The sequence below is a fragment of the Suncus etruscus genome, chromosome 13 (genome assembly GCF_024139225.1).
Source record: "Suncus etruscus isolate mSunEtr1 chromosome 13, mSunEtr1.pri.cur, whole genome shotgun sequence".
NCBI lineage: Eukaryota > Metazoa > Chordata > Mammalia > Eulipotyphla > Soricidae > Suncus > Suncus etruscus.
The window spans coordinates 45,063,545-45,083,207 of record NC_064860.1 but is presented as its reverse complement, the minus strand read 5'-3'; the positions used below and the strand labels follow the sequence as shown (position 1 = coordinate 45,083,207).

The 19,663-nt window shown below is 44.0% G+C and overlaps 1 protein-coding gene across 1 annotated transcript in view; it reads right to left on the bottom strand.

Annotated features, from left to right (window-relative positions):
• The window catches only part of TIAM1 (TIAM Rac1 associated GEF 1), a 216,051-nt gene that overhangs the window by 5,560 nt on the left and 190,828 nt on the right, over positions 1-19,663 (bottom strand). The window contains 7 exon segments of the mRNA XM_049785846.1: positions 349-521; positions 2,276-2,363; positions 6,653-6,755; positions 7,614-7,672; positions 11,642-11,750; positions 16,797-16,915; positions 17,420-17,599. Coding sequence (XP_049641803.1) covers positions 349-521; positions 2,276-2,363; positions 6,653-6,755; positions 7,614-7,672; positions 11,642-11,750; positions 16,797-16,915; positions 17,420-17,599 — 831 coding nt within the window.

Below are 19,663 nucleotides of genomic sequence, written 5' to 3'. Positions count from 1 at the left end.
GACACAAGTGGCTTTTAGCTAGAAAAGCTGGCTGCCATGCAAAGCAGCGACTCTCATTCCGCAAGCAGGCTAAGACAGCCCCTCTGGAAGGGAATAAATGCTCACCTCTTGGCTTGGCAAATGAGAGAGAAGCTCACCAGCCAGAAGGAAAAGGCAGCCAAGAAAAAGCATGAGGGAGGGCAAGAAGAGGAGACAAAAGGCTGATTCCCAGGGAGCCAGTGGAAGAATGATACTCCAATGTCAGCTCCAAGGCCATGACTAATTCTTGCTCAACAAGATCAAACTCCCTGGAGTTCTATAGTGGAGTGGGGGTGACAGGGATTGTGAAGGTTTGAATCCCCACAGTACCTGCCCTGCTCATGGCTGGTCTGGCCCCTTTCAGCGCACACAATCTTTTTCCTCCAAAGGGGACATATTGCTGGGATGAGGGAAGGCTTTCGGTTTTGAGGAGCTGTCTTCTGTGCTTGTCACGAAGGATGGAGTGCACCGCCTTCAGGAATTCCTTCCGGCTCTCTGGAGAGCTAGGAAATAAAGATTGACAGTTGTGAAGGGATCTGCACATTGTGCATGGGCCACTTTCAAGGCTATGGGGTGCAGTCAAAGAAATCCCCCTGAGGAAGGCATATTCATTTCCAGTATTGCTTTGTCATTCATTTCAAGCAGCCAATTTGGGGCAGAATGACCCAGGAATAAATTGATGGGTGCGGAGATGTATTTGACAACATCAAGTCAACAGATTCTTCATTCTAACGTGTATTTACTGACAAGTGAGCCCTAACATCCTAGTATATTGCCCAAAATCCTAGTACTGATATTCAATGGGTTTAGTTCCTCTGGCGTTGGCCTGTTATTAAACATCATGCTCCCGAAGGTGCATTCAACATGTAAATATGAGAGCACTGTAGTACACAGAACTGAAAAATATTCCAAGTCCTCATTCCCATAATTAAAATAACTATACTTCCTCTAAGTCAGTATTAAGTTTTTTCCTAGCTATATAGTTATTTAACCCAGGCTAAGTTTTATCTGGTGATTCTTCTTTCAATGAACATGATGCCACTAAAGACAGATTCACAGGGCTCCAAAAAAGTCGCAAGTGGAGTATCCTAAATAGATGGCAGGGATACTACTCAAACCACAAGTGAAGTCTTTGGGAAATTTTTCAATTCTAGTCCTACCAGCTTCCTGGGACTTGCCTTTACTGATTCCCGTGTTAAGTGTTAAAGGTGTTAAAGCTAACACAGAAACACAAAATAGAAACTTTGGTGCCAAGCCACCTAAGCTGGAACATCATGTCCAGAAAGCTTCTGACTTGGATCCTGACTAGTACCATGGGAAGAACAGCAGGTCCCACTGCAGGAAATAATGCTCTGAGGCACTTAGGATGGCACATGTTCATATGGTGTCTTGTTACCACTTGGGTTTTCAGCAAGATAAAATGTGACTAAGTAATCAGAATCTTGATTCTGAATGTTTTTGTGCATCAATGACCCATGGTATGCTATTGCACAAACTCCATGGGATCGGGTATTAGAAAAATACAAATTTTGAGTTCATATGGTTATGTTAAATCATTGCCAATTATAGACTATTATTTAGCATGAATACAGATTATATATAAAGAGAAATATATCTGAGTGCCAGCTGTTGAGAGATTCTCCATCTTGGTAGTTTTAGGCCAAAGGAACTGGCTGCATTCAGAAAATTCTTCAAATTCTTAAGGAGCAAAAAGGGGAGGGTGCACCAGGAAAATATCAAGTCCAGTTCTAAGATCCCACTTTCCACCAAGAACCACTGGTGAACCCAAGCAAACTGGGAGGACCTTCCTCTGCTGAACATACTCTCCAAGTGAAAAATCTAGGTGGTCCAGGCTCACTCAGTTTGCTGCATCTCAAAATTCTACACATACATAATGTAACCCAGTCTCTCAGATCAAGTGCAATAGGGAACCACATCCTTTTTATAGGCCAAGGCTAAGTATGGGAAGAAAGTCCTCAAAGAAAGTGACACTAAACATTGCAAAAAAAAAAAAATTTTTTTTTCCTGTCAGAAATATATTAAATGGTTACTATCTATCAACTGGAAAGAGCAACGTGATTCATCCAGTGACTATTATTTACTAAGCATGAATATTTTCTCCAACTCACACAGCACCCAGGTGCCCAGGTTAGTTTGGAATTCAATGGTGACAGGGGAACGGCCAGCACAGTCACGTTCCTGGGCTCTGAGCTGTGCCTGTTACAGTTCTGGGATGATGTCATGGATCTAGGCTCACCTGCAGCACAAGTGGAAGACTCTCTCCGGCCTCCCTTCAGACTCTGATTTTACATGGACAATTTCACACACGGTGTTGGCTTCTGTATCTAGAAAAATCAGGACAGTGGTGAATTAGGGAGTGCTTTGAAAGAAATGATAGACACAGTTTGCAAAAGCATTTCCCATGTTTTGGTATAAGATGCATTAGACCTGCACCAACCAAAGGAACTTGAATAAGACTCTTAAGAGTTAAGTAGATAATAATGCATATATCTTACATTATTATCTCTAAGGAGTAATTATATTATATATAATTATATCACTTAAGATATAATATCATTATTATTATAATCATATTATAATAACTAGATGTTATATTGTATAATATGGTTATATAGTACATATTGTAATATGCTATATAATTATTTCTAACATTATATATAATATAATAATGATTTTATATATACTATAATAATAATAATGATTTGGTCACATTTTAGCTGTTGAAATCCAAAGATGGTCTAAAAAGACAATTTACCTACATCTTACTCCAGTATATAAACAAAAGTCCCTGGGTTCACCACTAATTTCAGAAGAGATGTAAGTCAAGTGGGCACACCAGTCTCTGACTAAAATCTCTGAAAAGCCCTTATGTGGGGACCAGGACAAGTCTCTGACTTGCTGAAGCCCTAGCAGTAGCATTGACACCCCACAGCCACTGCCATACCAAGAGCCCAACTTCACCAAACCAACAAAAAAGTTTCAGGTACACAATTTTTGAGCCTAAAAAACTCTGAGGTCTCAGAGTGGAGCAGGCAGCCTTTTCCAACCCCATAATGCCAGAGACCCCAGCAGCTAAACCCATGTCCCACAGTCACCACTATGTAAACTTATCATCCAGTTCTACTAATCCTGGAGTTCAGGAGCACAAATCCATGTACAATACCTCCAAATTCCACAATACTGACAGCCCAGTAGATGTACAGCAAATTAGATGGGAAAGCAGTATAAAAGCCAACTATTCTCAATAAACAAAAACCGTAACACAGATGGCCAATTAGAAGCTAAAAGCTTCGTAAACTCTTAGACAAAAACTTAAATCTCCTTGTTCAAGATATAACAGTTTCACAAATTTTCTCTTACTTAAGTATTTTTGATTATTCCATTAGCCATTTAATTGTAACAAGTCACATAAAATAAATCATAATATGTCTGCTCAGGGAGCAGACTAGGGGTGGGTGGAAACTAATGACAATGGGGATGGGAAGGTGGTGGTGGAACATTAAATGTCAGGAACAATTGTATTATGAACAACCAAGTGTATACCATGGTATTTAAATTAAGTCTAAAATAAGCAAATAAAAGAACAATCGGCCTGTGACAGTGATGGGATAACTGACCCTTTTACAACACTATGTCTGGATCCTGATTCAATGAAACGATGCATTCGGGCAATGGTTGGACTCCACAGAGCCAATGTTCTGACACAGTTGTCACCAGTGACTTAAAGTGGCAAGTCTTTGCAATCTGTATGTGTTTGTAGGGAGGTCTATTCCCTAAGTGATCAAGCCTAGTGACCTACACAAGGAGGTCTTGGAAATGAATGCAACTCCTCTCTCTGAACTTTCCCAGAATCCTCCACCCTGGCTGAAGCAAACATGGACTCTCTAGACAACAAGGAGAGTGTAACAGTGACATCATAAGGTCATTTTTAAGCCTGTTAGGACCTGGAAGGCAATACTCGAGGACTTAAGGTCATGAACTGAAGCATCTATGAAAGGAACAATGGATCAACATCAAGACACTGTAAGGTTTCCTTCTCCAGAAAGCTGGTTTGGAGTAAACAAACCCTCACTGTACCCACAGGTCTGAATTATGACCAGGACCAACTGCAGAAAGGGTCATGTGCTCCCTCAGTCTCAAATAATTATCTGGAGATTCCATACTCTGATTCTCAAACTCACTGGCATGAATTTCATTAGGAGAGAAATGTGGGCTTTCTTAGAAACTATATCTTTCAATGTCCAGCAAACTATGTCTTTCTAAGTCTAGATTTTCTTATATAACTTGAATGAAAAAGAGGGTGAGAGTGGAATGCACCATGACAAAGATAGCTTTATCAAGTTTAGTCTTTAAGTTTTTAGTTCTCAGAGAAGGCAATATTCCCTTTCAAGAAGCCTGCAATTTGCTACTGAAACAAGCCTTCCTATTTAGACACCAAGTACAAAGCAAGAAATGAACTGTATCTGACAATGGAAGGATGCAGAGTGCAGAACAGCCTTAAAACAGGAGAAATAAAAGGGTTAAGCCACTTGCTTGCATGAGGCTGACCCGGGCTCAATTCCAGGCACTGTTGAGTGTGGTGAAAAGGGAGAGGAGGGAGAGGAGGGAGGGAGAGGGAGGGGAGGGAAGCGGAGGGGAGGAGAGGAGGGAAGGAGAGGGGAGGGAAGGAGAGGGGAGGGAAGGAGAGAGGGGAGGGAAGGAGAGAGGGGAGGAGGAGAGAGGGGAGGGGAGAGAGAGGGGAAGGGAGGAGAGAGGGGAGGGGAGAGGGGAGGGGAGAGGAAAGGAGGGGAGGGGAGGGGAGGAGAGGGGAAGGGAGGGGAGAGGGGAGGGGAGTGATGGGAAGGGGAGGGGAGGGGAAGGAAGGGGAGTGATGGGAAGGGAAGGGGAGGGGAGGGGAGTGATGGGAAGGGAAGGGGAGGGAAGGGAAGGGGAGGGGAGTGATGGGAAGGGAAGGGGAGGGAGGAGAGGGGAGGGAAGGGGAGTGATGGGAAGGGGAGGGGAGGGGAGGGGAGGGGAGGGGAGGGGAGGGAAGGGAAGGGAAGGGACGGGAAGGGAAGGGAAGGGAAGGGACGGGCAGGGAAGGGAAGGGAAGGGAAGGGAAGGGAAGGGAAGGGAAGCCCTGAAGTGCTCAAATAACAAGATGTTCTTACAGTGGCTCACAGACCTAAAGCTTAGACATTCCTATGCTGGGTGAGCCTGGAAAGGCAAACATATCAGCCATGGTCTCTGCCACTGAGTTCTACTTCAAGCCACTATAACTTATGAAGGAACCTCTAACTGAATATTGGCCTAATCTAACATACACAGTAGTTGGAAGCCATGGGCCAGACGGACAGTACAGGAATAAAAGGTACATTCATCAACCCTAGTCCAAATCATGGCACTTCCAAGACTGATTCCTGAGCAGAGCCACATGAGACCCACATTCCCTCATCTCCAATAAAGTAAATAAAAAGCTACAAAAAGAAAGAAGATATGAAGAAGGCATCAGAAATTGGCTTAATGAAAACCGAAGACAATTAACTGGCTCACTGAAGTACAAACCAGGAAAACAGGGAGAGGACGAGCAAAACTGATTTCAGACATGAAAACTTAAGGCTCCTGGTATTGATGAAAGGAGCATGAAAATAGAAATGCCCACACAATGGAGGTCTGTGTCCAAGGGCTCTCTGGGCCACGGGAAGGTGGTGTCTGCTATCCAGATGTGACAGGAAGCAGCTTTTCAAGCCAGTATCTCTCACACTCACTCTACTGCTATTGCTACAATATCTACTCTCATGGGCTCACTGTATCAGCTAATTAGATTAAGTGGCCTAAACACTGGCTTCACTGTTAATCAAGATCAAAGTCAAGGAGGGGACATTTCAAAAGCCTTCACACTTCTACATAAAAACTTGTACTGCTGGGGGGAGTGGTGTGTGTGTGTGTGTGTGTGTGTGTGTGTGTGTGTGTGTGTGTGTGTGTGTGTGTGTGTGTGTGTGTGTGTGTGTGTGCTCGTGCTCTCAATGGCTTTCTTGAGCTCTGGGTGTTCTAGTGGGGTCTCCTAATGAAATGGTACATCAGTTACATGCATGATCTTTTTTTGTCTGTTCACTGTCTTGAGAATTATTTCCAGAAGGAAAAGACTCACTGCTACTCAAGTGCAAGTACACTGTGCTATTATTACTTATACATGTAATGAAATGACAAAAATTCTTGGAACGACTGTGACAGTGTCACATACATTCTTTGTGCATATGAATACCACTCACTGCCTTAAACCCACGGTTTGAACTGAGAGAAGGCACCCATATATGGGTGTTTTTTTTTTCCTCTAAGGACTCTACACTCTCCAACCAGCCTGAGAGGTCAGCTGGTTGATTCCATAAACAGGGACACTACAGATAAATGAATTGATTACTGGGGACTGAAGGAGCCACTGGTTCTGGTGAGGGCTGCTCCAATTCTCATGTTGTACCAGGATCAACTGTTAAAAAGATATGGCTGGGGACAGAGCAGCAATGAAGAAAGGTAGAAAAAGGAGAGTAAGGCATAAATGAACCAAGGTGGTTAGAGTGAGATGCCTAAATTCAGAAAAACCAGATTCACGTGCCAGGAATATGGTCCAAGTTACCTGCACTTGCCAAAGCTCGAACCTGCAGAGCCTCGGTAGGGATCATGTGCCGGAACCGGAAGGGGTCCCAGTCCTCATAGATGGAAAGTCGGTGAGATCCTACCTGCAGGAAGAGAAGGAACCAAGGGCATGACAATCAGCAACTGTAAGCTAGACCAGCCCTCCCTCTTTGGCTCAACCGTAGCCAAAGGAAATTCATTTCCCTGGGCACTTTGGATGACCCAGCAGAAAGTGGGAGCTCCAGCAAGGAAGATGCTAATTATATGCAAATTAGATCACTAATCAAGGGACCAAAAAGTGAAACTAATCATGTGAAAGAAAAAGAGGCAGAGAGGAAACGTCAGAAAAGGAACAGTGTTGGAAAGGTTTTAGATAGGATCCAACAGTTATTGACTTCGAGACTACAGTGAGTCTGTTAAGGAGAAGGCAGGGTGGATGAGCACTTCCTAAAAACCCTAGTCATGGTTACAAATAAAAGAAATTCATGCAAAATTCCCCTTTGGTAACAATACTGCCAAACCACACTGCCTTTAAGAAAAAAAAGGAGAGAGGAGAGAGGAAGCAGAGAGAGAGAAAGAGAGAAATGTCTAAAATGCAGACAGTCTGGGGGCAGGACAGAAGAGAAACTGGGGACATTGGTAGCAGGAAATGTGCACTGGTGAAGGGACACCACATGACTGAAATTCAATTAACTTTATAACTCTGTATCTGAGAATAATTCAATAAAAATATTAATTAAAAATAATGAAAAATTTGAAAAGATTCTAAAAATCTCATGACTGAGTGATGAAGGAGAATTGGAATGATATAGATCTAGCTGAGATTCAGAGAGAAAGGAAGAGGAAGGGGAAAGGGATGAGAGAGAGAGAAAGAGAAAGAGAGAGAGAGAGAAAGAGAAAGAGAGAGAGAGAGAGACAGAGAGAGACAGAGAACATCAACAAGGTGATATAGGAAGGCTTACGAGTTTCTTCTTCTGTTTGGAACCATCTTTGTACACCAGGACCACAGCAGTTTTGAAGACTGTGGAGGAAACATAAAGTCAACCATTATGGCACTAATTATTTGGGGTTCCTCCTCAGCATCAACCATGGGTGATAAACACTCTGGTTATGAGAAGGAAATGGGGTTCTGCCCACCTCCCACCAACTCCCACACCACCTTCCATTCATTTAACACAATTGCAAAATTCCCCAGGTTCAAAGTCAACCCAGAACCTACCTAGATGGAAACCACCATCCCCACCTCCCCTGGAAACTTCAGGGGTGAAAGACATCATTTTAACAATGGAATCCTTTCAAGTTTCAAACTTCAGGGGAGACATATTTTGCACAACATTTAGATGCTGCAGAAATAATGCAAATATCTCTTATGACTGCAAGCAGTAAAGGTCTATGTCTAAAGGGATTATATTCACAAAAAGAAGCTTCCACATACATGGTGTGTGTGTGTGTGTGTGTGTATGTGTGTGTGTGTGTGTGTGTGTGTAAATAATTCAGGAACTATCATTTGCCTTTTGACTCAAAAGATGAAAATCAGTGTCTTAGACATACATGGTGTGTGTGTGTGTGTGTGTGTGTGTGTGTGTGTGTGTGTGTGTGTGTGTGTGTGTGTGTGTGTGTGTGTGTAAATAATTCAGGAACTATCATTTGCCTTTTGACTCAAAAGATGAAAATCAGTGTCTTAGAATCCAATGCAATCCCACGTTTCTCAGACTGAATCACAGCAGACTTTCCAGAGCAGGTAATATGCATGTTTACTGTATTACTAAGTTATAGGATATTTGCCATATTACAGTATTGAGCAGATTGTTAATTTTCTATATTAAATGACATTGAATATTCAGATAAAAAATATTCTTTTGGAAATTTAGGGGAGTTTGACTACACCTGGCAGTGCTCAGACTAGATCAGTATCCCTGATCTGACTCAGTGATAACTCCTAGATATGCTTGGGGGACTCTATAGGATACCAAGAATTGAACCTGGGTTGGCCGCATACAAGGTAAACTGTCTTAACCATCCCTATGGACCCTGTCTCCAGAATTATTTTTGGGGGGTGGCCACACCCAGTAGTGCTCATGGTTACTACTGGCTCTGCATTCAGGGATTACTCCTGAGCAGACTCAGGGGACCATATGGGATAAAGGGACTGAACCGGGGTTAGCCGCTGTGCTATTGCTCCAGCCCCTATTTTTAAGTTCTTTGAGGGGAAGAGGGAAGGAATGAGTCATCTCCCCTTAAGTTCCTTAAACCAGGCCAAGCACAGGACACTGTGTGAATTTGACTCTTATATCAAGCAATGTGCTCTTGGAGTGTGGAATGACAGGTAGTGGACATACAGAGACACATGAAGACACACACACACACACACACAAACACACTGCTGGCACATGTTTCTGGCCTCAGTCTCCCTTGCCGATGTTACCTCCAGGCAAGGCTAAGTCTGGGACAATTGCATGGGGGGAGCTGGTGTAGATGATAAAGGACAATGGGAAAGAGATTCAAGGACTTCTTCAGGATGAGCTCTGGAGACTACCCCAGTGGTCATTTCAATCCTTCTAAGCACAGATCCAAGCTGAGAAATACTTGAGTCACAGGGCTGCACCGGCCCCTCACATCATGCAACATACCTCCAGTATTTAGAGGTACCCACAGACCCAAGGAGGCCATGCCAAACCTCCAAAGTGGCATCTCCCTAAACCCTGAGCCTTCATTCCCTGAGTTCGACCTGGAGCCACTGCACACACAGCTCAGCTCTGTCCCTTCTGGCAGAACCAAGATGCAGACACCTCTTGGCCTGTGAAGACTAAAGTGTGTCCCATGTAGCTCTTCACAGAACTGGAAACTGACCCCCACTTTTCCAGTTTCTTCAACTTATTCCAAATCTCAATTCCTATCTATATGACACCTAGAAAATGCAGATGCTCATGATGAGAACCTTGGCATCAAGGTACAGATTCACCTGCAAGCCAGTGTGTGAGGGCAGGAGGCATATAGGGAGCCGTTCCCTTAAAACCCTGCACCCCCATACCAAATGGAATAGGAAGCCTCAGCGCACTTCATACCAGAGCTCTCTAAGAAAGGCAGGCAAGGTCAACAAATGACTCTTTGTTTTGCGGTAGCAAAGCAAAGAGATGCCAAAGCTCTGTACCCCATCATTCCAAAATCAACAGGTTGCCAATACCCAAATTATCCTCTGAACTCACATATTCCTTGCATACTTGTGATTTCTTGGGGGCAAAGTGTGCTCAGAGAAAATTTAGGTCACATTCATTAGTGTTCAGATCTCACTTCTGGTGGAGTTCTGGGGACCTTAAGATGTGCCAGGGATTGAACAAGCATTGACCACATTTGAGGCAAGTGCCTTACCCACTGGACAATGCCACCAGCCCTAAACACTCTAATTATTGCACCAGGATATTACCTCTGGGAATATTTCGCTCACTCTGGGAATAACAGTTCACTGAAGGACACAGTAAACAAACACTCCCCTGGGAAAATTAGGTAAGAGAAGCAAAATAGTGGAGTTCCTTCAGGGTAGAACCTAGGAATGCTCTCCCAAGGGGAGGCCAGGAAAACAGCAAAGGAGCTTAAATTGCTCACAGCATCCTCCTCAGGATGAAGGCAGCTAAGCATTGCCATTTCAGCCACAAGCCTTGTTCCCTGGGCCAGAGCAATAGCACAGCAGGTAGGGTAAGCAGCATAGGCATAGGCCTATTTGCCTTGCACACAGCTGGACCAGGTTCAATTCCCAGCATCCCATATGGTCCCCCACATATGCACTGCCAAGAGTAAATTCCTGATCATTTCTGAATTGCTGGCATGGCCCCCAACACACCCCTGCAAATAATAAACATGTCTTGTTCCCTAAATAACACACCATACCCTCTGCAAGAATTCTTCCCTCAAAAACTGTATTTTAGGGGCTGGAGCGACAGCACAATAGGTAGGTCATTTGACTTGCATGTAGCCAACCTGAGTTCGATCTCCTACATTCCATATAGTCCCCCCAAAACCTTCCAGAAGTGTAGAGCCAGGAGTAATCCCTGAGCACCATCAGGTGTGCCCCCCCCCAAAAAAAACCCCAAACAAACAGAAATATATTATAATCAAATCACATGAACTTTCTAATTGTGAGCCACTACATGTCTCTGCATGAGTGCTTTCACTGGCAAATAGCTGTACCATCACTAGTATCCATCATGTCAGGGTTATAAAAAACCCCAGCTGGGGAAAAAATGAAAGAAATGAGGATGAATAAAGGGGGTGTCTTAGGAAGAGTCACTCTATCTTGTTTGTTTTCACTGTGTTACATGTGCTCAGCTCCAAGGAAAGGGTGAGAGAGGAGTCCAGATCATATATGGCAGTACTTAAGGCTTCCTCCTAGCTCTGTGCTCAGGAATCACCCTTGGAAGTGCTCAGGAGACCAAATATGGTTCCGGGGATCGAACTGGGATGCACCAAGTGCAAGGCAAGCACCTTCTCCCCTGTAGTATGTCTCTGGCATCACATTTATTTACTTATTTAGTTTTTGGGTCACACCCAGTGATGCTCAGGAATTACTCCTAGCTCTGCACTCAAAGCATCCCTGGTTGGTACTCAGGGGACCCTATGAGGTGCCAGGGATCAAACCCCGATTGACCTCGTGAAAGGCAAATGCCCTCCCCACTGTACTATGTACAGTTCAGGCCCCAACATGCTTTCCTTTTTAACCTGTTCTTCTAGAAAGATATTCCAAGTATCAACAGTCAAACGGAACAAGGATAATAAACAGATCTTTTCCAGTCTGTTTCTTCCTGGAAGGTGTGATCTATGGTTTGTCACAAGCTGCTGGGCACAGCAGTAGGAACGCAGCAGATAAATATTAACTAACCTTATTTTAGGAAGTTCTGTCACGCGGTGGGAAGCAGAGAAAAAGGCAGCATCCTCCTATTGAAAACTAAGCCATCTCCCTCCTCTCCCCCCCACCCTCCGGTCCTCTGATACGCACCAAAGGCCGCCAATTCAGGCTCCTTCTTCCACTTTCCCAGGGAGGCTGGTGGGTTTGGCCAAATCACTGTGGTATGCAAAAGCAGGTCACCCATGCTCAGATCTGCAACCTGAAAAGCAACAGAGGGAAAGAATGATGGGGGACCCAATGAACACTAGGACTGCCAGGCTGTCCTCAAACCAGCAGCTGGAGGTCAAGGCTGCATCATGCAAATACCGTCCCTGAAGGCAAATCCATGAGTTGTGGGCTTAAGTGAGGGTCAAGAGGTCAAGCAAAGGTCCAGTGGGCTTAAGGTCCTAGGTTCACTAGGACTGCCAGGCTGTCCTCAAACCAGCAGGTGGAGGTCAAGGCTGCAACACGCAAATACTGTCCCTGAAGGCAAATCCATGAGTTGTAGACTTAAGTGAGGGTCAAGAGGTCAAGTAAAGGGCCCGGAGAGATAGCACAGCAGCATTTGCCTTGCAAGCAGCCGATCCAAGACCAAAGGTGGTTGATTCGAATCCCGGTGTCCCATAAGGTCCCCCATGCCTGCCAGGAGCTATTTCTGAGCAGACAGCCAGGAGTAACCCCTGAGCAACGCCGGGTGTGGCCCAAAAACCAACACCCCCCCAAAAAGAGGTCAAGCAAAGGCCTAATGGGCTCAAGGTCCTGGGTTCCATACAATTACTAACACTGCTAGGCTAAGAATCTCTCTTCTCTTCTCTCTCTCCTCTCTCTCTCTCTCTTCTCTCTCTCTCCCCTCTCCCCTCTCCCCTCTCCTCTCTCCTCTTTCTCCTCTCTCCCCCCTCCCCCCTAGTACTGTACTACTGGGCTAAGAATCTCTCCCTCTCCCTACCCTCCCTCCAGACCAGCAGCCAGGTCTGGAGACAGCTGTCATTCTATCTGGAGTTACTAACTTCTTCAGTTTTCACAGAGGTACTGTTAGTTCACTGTAAGAGGACATCCAGCTATTAACCCAACCTGTAAAACTCTTCCTTTGATTATGTAAAAGCCCACCTAGATCTTACTCCATCCTACTCCGACTGTTGTATTTTGTACTGGGTTGAATAAAGAAAAGGTGGCTCTGGCTTAGGACCCTCAGAGATACCACCACGTACAGACTGACTCCTTGACTCTATCCTGATTGGCTTGGTTTATTAATTCTTCATTGCTACCTTGCTTCTACAGACCAATCTGCCTGGAGTTAGAAATACGGTGTGTGGGGTATTCTCACAACTCATGGATTTTATTTTACAGTTCACAACATGGTCTACGTTTCAGGAGTCCAGGTTCATGCCTCTTCAACTATCTTAGGGGTGGGAGAAAGGGGGAGACCATTCTGGAAAGCTATGGAAGTCACAATTCCCCCTCTACCCATCAAGACAGCCTTTCTCTTGAATTGAGGAAGAACAAAACCAATGGAGGAGTCTAGGGAGCACTCTTTCCTCCTGGGCAGCACAAACACTGAGATCCTCTAATACCAGGAGGTCTGGGAATCACATGAGTGGAGGGCAGTGGTCATTCTTCCAATTGTTCCTTTTCTAGGTTTCCTCCAGGTGGTTCTGAGACCCCAAGAAGGCATGTGGCAGTGGTCTTGGTACAGGGTATATAGTTTCCCAGATCCCAAACTCCCTCTGGTTGTATTTTTCTGGGCTCCAAACTATGCCATCCTTCCCAGTTTGAAAATCATTCTTCATAGAGAGGAAAAAGGAAGTAAATGGAACTGAAGTCATTTTCCTTGCATAACCCATTGTCTCTGACTAGTGCATCTCCTGTCCCCATGGAAGTCCTATTTATATTGTCTTGGCTCAAACAATGGTATTGCTTTCTTCAGCCTCTTCTACAAGATTTCATTTTTCCGGATGCCCAACGTTGATGGAAGGTTTTAAGCTTCCTTAGTACTTAATGCCTTAGAATGTCCCTTCTCTGCCTTTCTCACGCTGCTTTTGATGAAATCTCAGCTCACAGAAAACATGCTGAACAGCAGCCTCCTGGTTTGTACCCCCTCCCCCTAGAAATTTGATTGTCAAAATTTCCTTTCAGAACAAGCCATTCCACCAGTCAGGTTTCCCTTTTAGACACTCTTTAACTCTTGAATCACAGTCATCTTTTATTTTTCCCACCTCTAATCTTGGACTCTATCCTCCACATTGACTCTCAGCTCTTAGCATTATGCCCCCTTGCTCCCAAGAGACAATGAAATCCAGAAATTACTTCAGTTTGTAACCCAAACCTTGAATGAAAATACCCATTTGCATGACCTAATAAATTTCACTTGTCAAAAGCCATGGATTAAAATACGGATTTATGGTTCATATTTTAAAATACGGTTCATAAGCAAAAATGTTCACAGTAATTGTTCACAGGAAGCAGTAAAAAGAGCTGAGGGGAATAGCCCAAGAAAAGGAATAAAAAAAAATCATTGTTCTATCCCACAATGAAGTACAGTTCCGGCACTGAAATAATTCCTTTGAAAAACTTAAAAATAACATGAACATTCTTAACTCAATATCAGAAAAGTCAAAGGACAAAATGATTTTCAAAATATTCATGTATATAAATCTATTTTTATCTACACACAACATATACTAGTTTTTACAAATCAAAATAAACGCCCAATATTAAGAGCAGTTATATTCTGCATTTTGAAAGAACAGACAAATTTTCTTAGTTTTTCTCCATATTTTTCTCTGCCTTTTTAATAAACATTACACTTGTCTCCTTATAAACTCTCGTAAAGGGCTGGAGAGACAGAGCAGCAGGTAGGGCTCTTCCCTTGCAAGCAGCCAACCCAGATTCAATCCCATCATCTCATATGGTTTCTCGTGCCTTGCCAAGAGTAATTCCTGAGCACAGAGCCAGGAATAAGCTCTGGGAACTACTGAATGTGACAAAACAAACAAATAAAAACCACTTAGAAAGAAAATAAAAACTGAACCCATCTTTTTTATACTTTGATTAAATTCTCTACCAAGTGTATTAATATTCTCCTGCTCTCCTTATACTAAAACTGTATTTCAGTGAACCACTCCAGTCCTCCACATCAAAATCTCCTGGGTCCCTAGATTATCAGTCCCAAACCAACTGACACCCACTGGCAATGGACAAACCAGCTGGTGTTCACTTCCAAGCTAGAATGAAGTGCTGAGATTAACCAACACAACTCTCACCAGAACTCTCAAACTCTAAGAGCAAATGAAACTCCTTTATATTTTTGGAGGAGCTCTGAACTCGGGAATTATTCCTGGTGGTGCTCAGGGGGACCATATGGGACTATGCAGAAATCAAACTCAGATTGGCTGTGTGCAAGGCAAGTGTTCACCATCTACTGTACTGTCTCTCCACTAACAAGAGTTCATTTTTACATCTAGGAAAGATGTCATGATTTTGCCTCTTTCTAATTCTCTTAATGCAGTCCAAAAATATATTCAACACTAAGGACGTACAAATCAAACTGTAGAACCCAATTTTGCCCCTTAACCCTCTTCCTAGTAGAACTGCCAAGCTCAGTACTTCTCTAAAAGCTTTTCTTGTTTTTCTTTCTTGAGGCAGAAAGCAAAGTCAAGGACAAGATTCTAGTTGAATTGAGATGGAGGGAGAATTTGATGAACATAACTACGTTATTATCCCTCTGATTCACCGTGGGGTTGTCAGCAATTTCATTCATCTCAGCTCTTTATAATGACTCATCTCAGGGTTTACTCTAAGCATTTTTCCACAGGCATCAGCTCCTGACACTAGAAAAAAGTTCCCATGGTTAACTTTTCTAGTAAACTTTTTATGTGCCTAACTTAAAAAAAAAACTTATTGGTAGTTCCAATCACATTTTTACAATGGTATTAACACTTATAAAATTGGCATTCAATGATCACACCTCACTACAACAAAAGTGTTCATACCTTTAACCAATTCTAGCTGGTATTTTTTTTCCTTTTCCTTTTGGTTTTTCACTTCTGACAATGCTTGGGTGATCAGATGGGATGTCAGGGATCGAACCCAAGTCAGCTAGCTGCATGCAAGGCAAGTGCCCTCCAACCCCTCCAGATATTCTAGTCCACTTCTTCATTTCTTCTCCTCTTCCTAAGTGATCTCATTTCTTTAATCCAAAGCAAGGCTTTGTTATCATTTGATATTGTCAGTTGCCTTGTCTGTCTCTAGACCACACACAAGGAAGATCATCCAGTATTTGTCCTTTTGCCTCCGGATTATTTTTGACATGATACCCTCAGGCCTAACTGAGTTACAGAAAGTTATTGCTGTTTAGTATTCTGTTTTGTAAATACACTACAGCTTCTTTGTCCAGTCCTCTGTCATTGAACATTTGGGTTGTTCCCATACACTATTGCACTCAGCACTGCAGTAAGTATACATATCTTCAAGACTAAAGAGTTTTGCATATAGGGTGGTAACTGCCAAGAAATATAACCACTGCAGTCATATGAAGCTTGATTCTGACTTGAGATATCTCCTAACTCTCTTAACAGAGGTAAACATGTTTCTTGGTCACCAGTGCCCCAACACAGGCTATTTCCAGTCCTTCTGATAATGGCCATTATCACTAGTGGGAGATGGTATCACATTTTTTTTAATTTTTATTTTCCTGAGAATAAGCAACAACAAACACTTTTCCATAAGCCTTTGCAATAGTTTTTGAAAAAAGATTACAGTCAACTGAAACTTTAGTTCATTCAGTGAACAGGTCTGAGCACCTGCTACAAGTGAATCGTTATTTTGTTTTGTTTGTTGGTCCACACTCAGTGATGCTCAGAGGTTACTCCTGGCTATGTGCTCAGAAATCTCTCTGGCTTGGGGGACCCTATGGGATGCCAGAGGATCAAACTGCAGTCTACCTAGGTTAGCTGCGTGCAAGGCAAACACGCCTTACAGCTTGCGCCACCGCTCTGGCCCTGAATCATTCATTATTCTAATGTAGGGAGAAGACTTTGTCCTCTCACAGTGATCATGAGATATGGGTTGACCACATTATAAACTAATTTCATCTTGGGAAGAATGATCATCCTTCCATTTGGGATCAAGGATAGAAGTAGCACCAACAAAATATCTACCTAATGGTCTTAACACACCAAGACTAAAGTGAAAAAGCAAAGCAGCATGGCTTTCTGGAGAGATGGCTTAGAAGCAAGTTGGGGTGTGTGGGGGGGCAGGGTGTACTTACCTCCTTTTTCTCCCCAGTTTGCTCCGCAATCAGTTGGTCAAATACGGCTCCAAACTCTTCGTGAATTTTCTGCATTTCATTGATGTGGCTTGCAACCTTGTTCATGGTCTTGATGGCCACTGAAAGAAACAAGCCTATGAAGCCCATACCTGCCATTTTCCCAGCAACAAAACAGCCCAGCTCCTTCCCCAAGCTCCAAAAGAAAATAACGGCCACCAACTCTTCCCAGGTAGCCATGCACAGGCTTGATCCCTCCATGGAATTCTCAGAATGGGTGGAGGAAGGGAAGGGAGGAAAAGGAGTAGAAAGGAGGGAGGGAGGGAATAGGAAGTGAAGGAGAGAGGGAGGACAGGGAAGGAGAGAGGGAGGACAGGGAAGGAGAGAGAGAGGAAAGAAGGGAGGGAGGGAAGAAGGGAGGGAGGGGAGGGGGGAGGAAGGAAGGAAGGAAGGAAGGAAGGAAGGAAGGAAGGAAGGAAGGAAGGAAGGAAGGAAGGAAGGAAGGAAGGAAGGAAGGAAGGAAGGAAGGAAGGAAGGAAGGAAATTGGTGAGATGTGTGCTGGAAGCAAATGGTCAGAGAACCAGAGAAGGAGGGTTCTGGGGGGCTAGGGTGAACCCTGACTTACCATCCAAGTGGTAGTGCTCCTCGCTCTCAGCATCTGTAAGAGCAAACAGCTCCCGCAGCAGCAGTGGGTACTTGAGAATCCTCTGGATGGGCTTGATGAGGTAAGACTCCAGAGTGGACGAGTGCTGCTGCCTCGGGTTCTGGGCATCCAGGAACGCCTTGAAAGCCGTGTCCGTCTTGGCTAAAAGGGGGTGGAGGTGGAAACAGGTGTTTGGGGGAAACACCCACATGTGCCAGGTGCTTTGGATGGGCCCAGTGGAGAGGGGCTAATAGGAAGAAGACGGTATGGGGTGGAGGCCTCAGAGCAGCACAGAAACCACTTGTAAGTCTATATTCATTTTCTCCATTAATAGGAGGGCTGTTCATTAAAATGAAGTATTTTGGGGGGGGCCAGAGTGATAGTACAGTGGTAGGACATTTGCCTTGCACACGGTTGACCCAGGACAGACCGTGGTTCAACCCCCCCAATGCCCGACGTCCCATATGATCCCCCAAACCAGGAGTGATTTCTGAGCACAGGAGTAACCCTGAACATCACTGGGTGTGGCCCAAATACAAAAAAATAAAACAATAATAAAATAAATAAAATAAAGGGTTTTATTATAATTATTATTATTATTTGGTTTCAGGGCCACATCTGACAGTGCTTACTCCTGACTGCACTCAGGAAGTATTCCTGGTGGTCCCGGAGAAACATATAGGATGCTAGGGATAGAAACAGGTAGACTATATGCAAAACAAATGCCCTACCCATTGTACTATCTTTCTGGCCCCAGAAAAGTACTTCTAAGTCAGCTTTCTCCATTCATTAAAGGAAGGAAGGCCCAGGAGAGAAGAAAAACAGGGCAGGTAAATGCTATGATCTGAATTTTCAGGGGCTGCTCTCACCTTCCTTGTATGAAGTATGACTTTAGGAAAGGGGAATGGCACACATCACTCTTGGTAGTTCTTAGCGGCTACTCCTAGCTCAGTGCTTGGGGGTCACTCAGGGGTCAATGCGGCAATGGGGATTGACCCAGGTCAATCCCAGCATGTAAAACAGCTCATTGAATTTTTTTCTCTCTGACCCCAGAGGTTGCACCAGGCAGTGCTCAGGGATTCCTCCTGGTTCTCTGCTCAGGAATCACTACTGGAGGGAACCAGGAGACCATGTGGGGTGCCAGGAATTGAAGCTGGAAACTGTACATAAGGTAAGCACCTTACTTTACTATACAAGTAATCCAGCCCCATGACTGTACTCTTTAAAGTTTTAGGTTATACCTGGCAGGTCTCAAAGCTTACTTTTGGCTCTACACTCCACACCTGATTCTCAGATGGCTGGGAGGGACACACCTACCAGTGATTGTTAAGAATCAGGGACAGGTGAGCTAGAGTAAAGGGGAGGGCATTTGCCTTGCATGACCGTACCCAGGTCTGATCTCTGGCATCCCAGAGTGTTCCCCTGAACACCTCCAGGAGTAGTAATTCCTGAGCACAGAGCCAGAGTAAGGGACTGGAGGCACAGGACAGAAGGTCAGGACTTGATTGCAGCTAACTAGGTTTGAACTTTGAAACCACATAAGGTTTCCCAGACCCTACCAGGATTGATCCCTGAGCACAGCCAAGTATGACAAAATCACCTTCCCCTCAAGAAAAAAAAATCAAGGGCAGGGGACATAAAAATCAATCAAATGGCCAGAAAGTACACTATGTACAGGGAAATCTGGCTTCAATCCACTGCCATCATACAGTTCCCCTAATACCAATGGGTCTGGCCCCCAAGCCAGTATTACTATGTAATACTTTTCAGGAACAAATACATACAAATTATAATGATACTGAAATTAGAAGAATAAAAAAAAATTATCTACAGGGGCAGAAGGTAATTTAACTGAATGACTAAAAATAATACCAATCACTCAAAAGATGAATGGCTCCAGTTTTACTTCAGGGCAAAGTGCTTTAAAGCAATTAATCTCAGTGCAATGGGTTTAAAATGAAAAACACAGAGTGTCTAACTGTCCTCAGCCAGTAAGACAGACTGAGGGCCACCCAAGTCTCAATCAGGAAGCCTCTAGGCCTCATCTGAATTGTTTGTTTGGGTCAGGAGCTCTGTAGGACAGACCATTGTTCCTATCTAGCCTCTCCGTTTATCTGGGGCAGTGCCTTTATCACCCGAAAACCTGCACTCTACTGCTATTTCCTATGATCTATTTTGGTTTGGGGCCACACCCAGCAGCGCTCAGGGGTTACTCCTGGCTCTGTG